A 1543-nucleotide genomic window follows, 5' to 3' on the forward strand; every position below is an offset into this window, starting at 1 on the left:
TTGCTTCCACTTCACAATTGTATACCACTTTGTGTTGGTCTTTCACATTAAATTCCAGTGAAATATATTTATGTTTGTGGTTGGAATGTGACAAATTATGGAAAAGTTCAAGGGGTATGAATACTTTTGCAAACCACTGTAGATGCCTGAACGTGCTTCCAAATATTTCAATTTTTGCTTTGTCTGTGTGGCTCTTTTGTGAAAAACTCCCAGAACACACCCAGTTTTGTCTTGTTTTTGGCAGAAATGTAAAATAGGCCTGTTATGTTTCTGTGTCTCAGTGCGCAGGAACATATTTACTAAACCGGTTGTTTGGAAAGTAACAAACAAGACTTTTATTCTTTATAGGAAACTGAATATTTTAATCAGGAGCAATTTCGAACTCTGAAGAGAGTGGGGATAGACATGGAGTTTTACAGTCAAGTGGATGTTATAAACTCTGTGTTTATGTGCAGCTGTATATTTCTTTTGCAGTTATTTCTTTAAAATGTTGCTTAAAGTAAAACTAAACATGCTTTTGATCTTAGCTGTAAAGTCTGCACGACATTCTTTGTTTGTACGCTACACACGTTTCACTAAATTGCATCATTCTTATTTTCTGCAGCCCGTCTCTTCAACTCCACTGCTTCACTGTCCATTTTTCATCACAATCTTTATTTCATTATTTTGACATTTAAAAAATATGGTCTTTCTTCTCCTTTTCTGAAATCTTGCATTTATCTTTAGCGTCTGTAATTATTATTGTTTAGTAAAATACCTGCTCCCTCCTATTTCTTATCTGAGTCTAAGCTTGAGTGTTCATTTTCTTCCCTTTTGTCTAATCCACCAGGAACCTTGTGGAATCTGTCATCATACGAGCCCCTGAAGATGGTGATCATCAACCACGGCCTTCAGACCATGACCAACGAGGTCATCATTCCTCACTCGGGCTGGGAGCACGAACCTAACGAAGACTCCAAGCCTCGCGATGCAGAGTGGACCACAGTCTTCAAAAACACTTCAGGCTGCCTCAGGTAACTCCGTTTCCTGCTCCAGACTGTGAAATGAATTTATTCACAGTTCTACACCTACACAAACATGATGACTTGTGAGAGACTTGTATGTCTACTTTTGAACAGGATGATGATGGACAGCAGAAACATTATTTATTAAAAGGAAGTGCYGCTTTTTTWAAATAAAAATGACAGAACTCWGAAAAAGTCTGCAATTGAATTAGCYTTAGTTGAATTTTGAATATCTCTCACCTGAATAACAAAAATAACAAATATATCAAGTCATAAACAAATTTCAGATATCTGAAATGTAGGTGTGGTGAAGCTGATTAAATGTAAAAATGGATCAATGCATAGGTTTAGGTTTAGGAGAATGGTAAAATTTGGTTTGTTGAAGAAATATGAAATAGTATGATGTGTATCCATAACAATTGTTTGAAGAAGATTTGATGTTTTTTTATTTTGTTTTGTTACATAAAGATTATTATTCTTTGAATTTATTTGATGGAGAAAAGGTGCAGATGTAAGATTATTTTTCTGCTGCCTTTCAT

General features: G+C 35.3%; 1 protein-coding gene across 2 annotated transcripts in view; it reads left to right on the forward strand.

The window, feature by feature from the left end:
- Nucleotides 1-1543, forward strand: part of arvcfb (ARVCF delta catenin family member b) — a 352935-nt gene that overhangs the window by 266563 nt on the left and 84829 nt on the right. For both annotated transcript variants that reach the window (XM_014018097.1, XM_014018096.1), the window contains 1 exon segment: nt 830-1013. In XM_014018097.1, the coding sequence (XP_013873551.1) occupies nt 830-1013 (184 nt within the window).

This window comes from Austrofundulus limnaeus, unplaced genomic scaffold, assembly GCF_001266775.1.
Source record: "Austrofundulus limnaeus strain Quisiro unplaced genomic scaffold, Austrofundulus_limnaeus-1.0 Scaffold183, whole genome shotgun sequence".
NCBI lineage: Eukaryota > Metazoa > Chordata > Actinopteri > Cyprinodontiformes > Rivulidae > Austrofundulus > Austrofundulus limnaeus.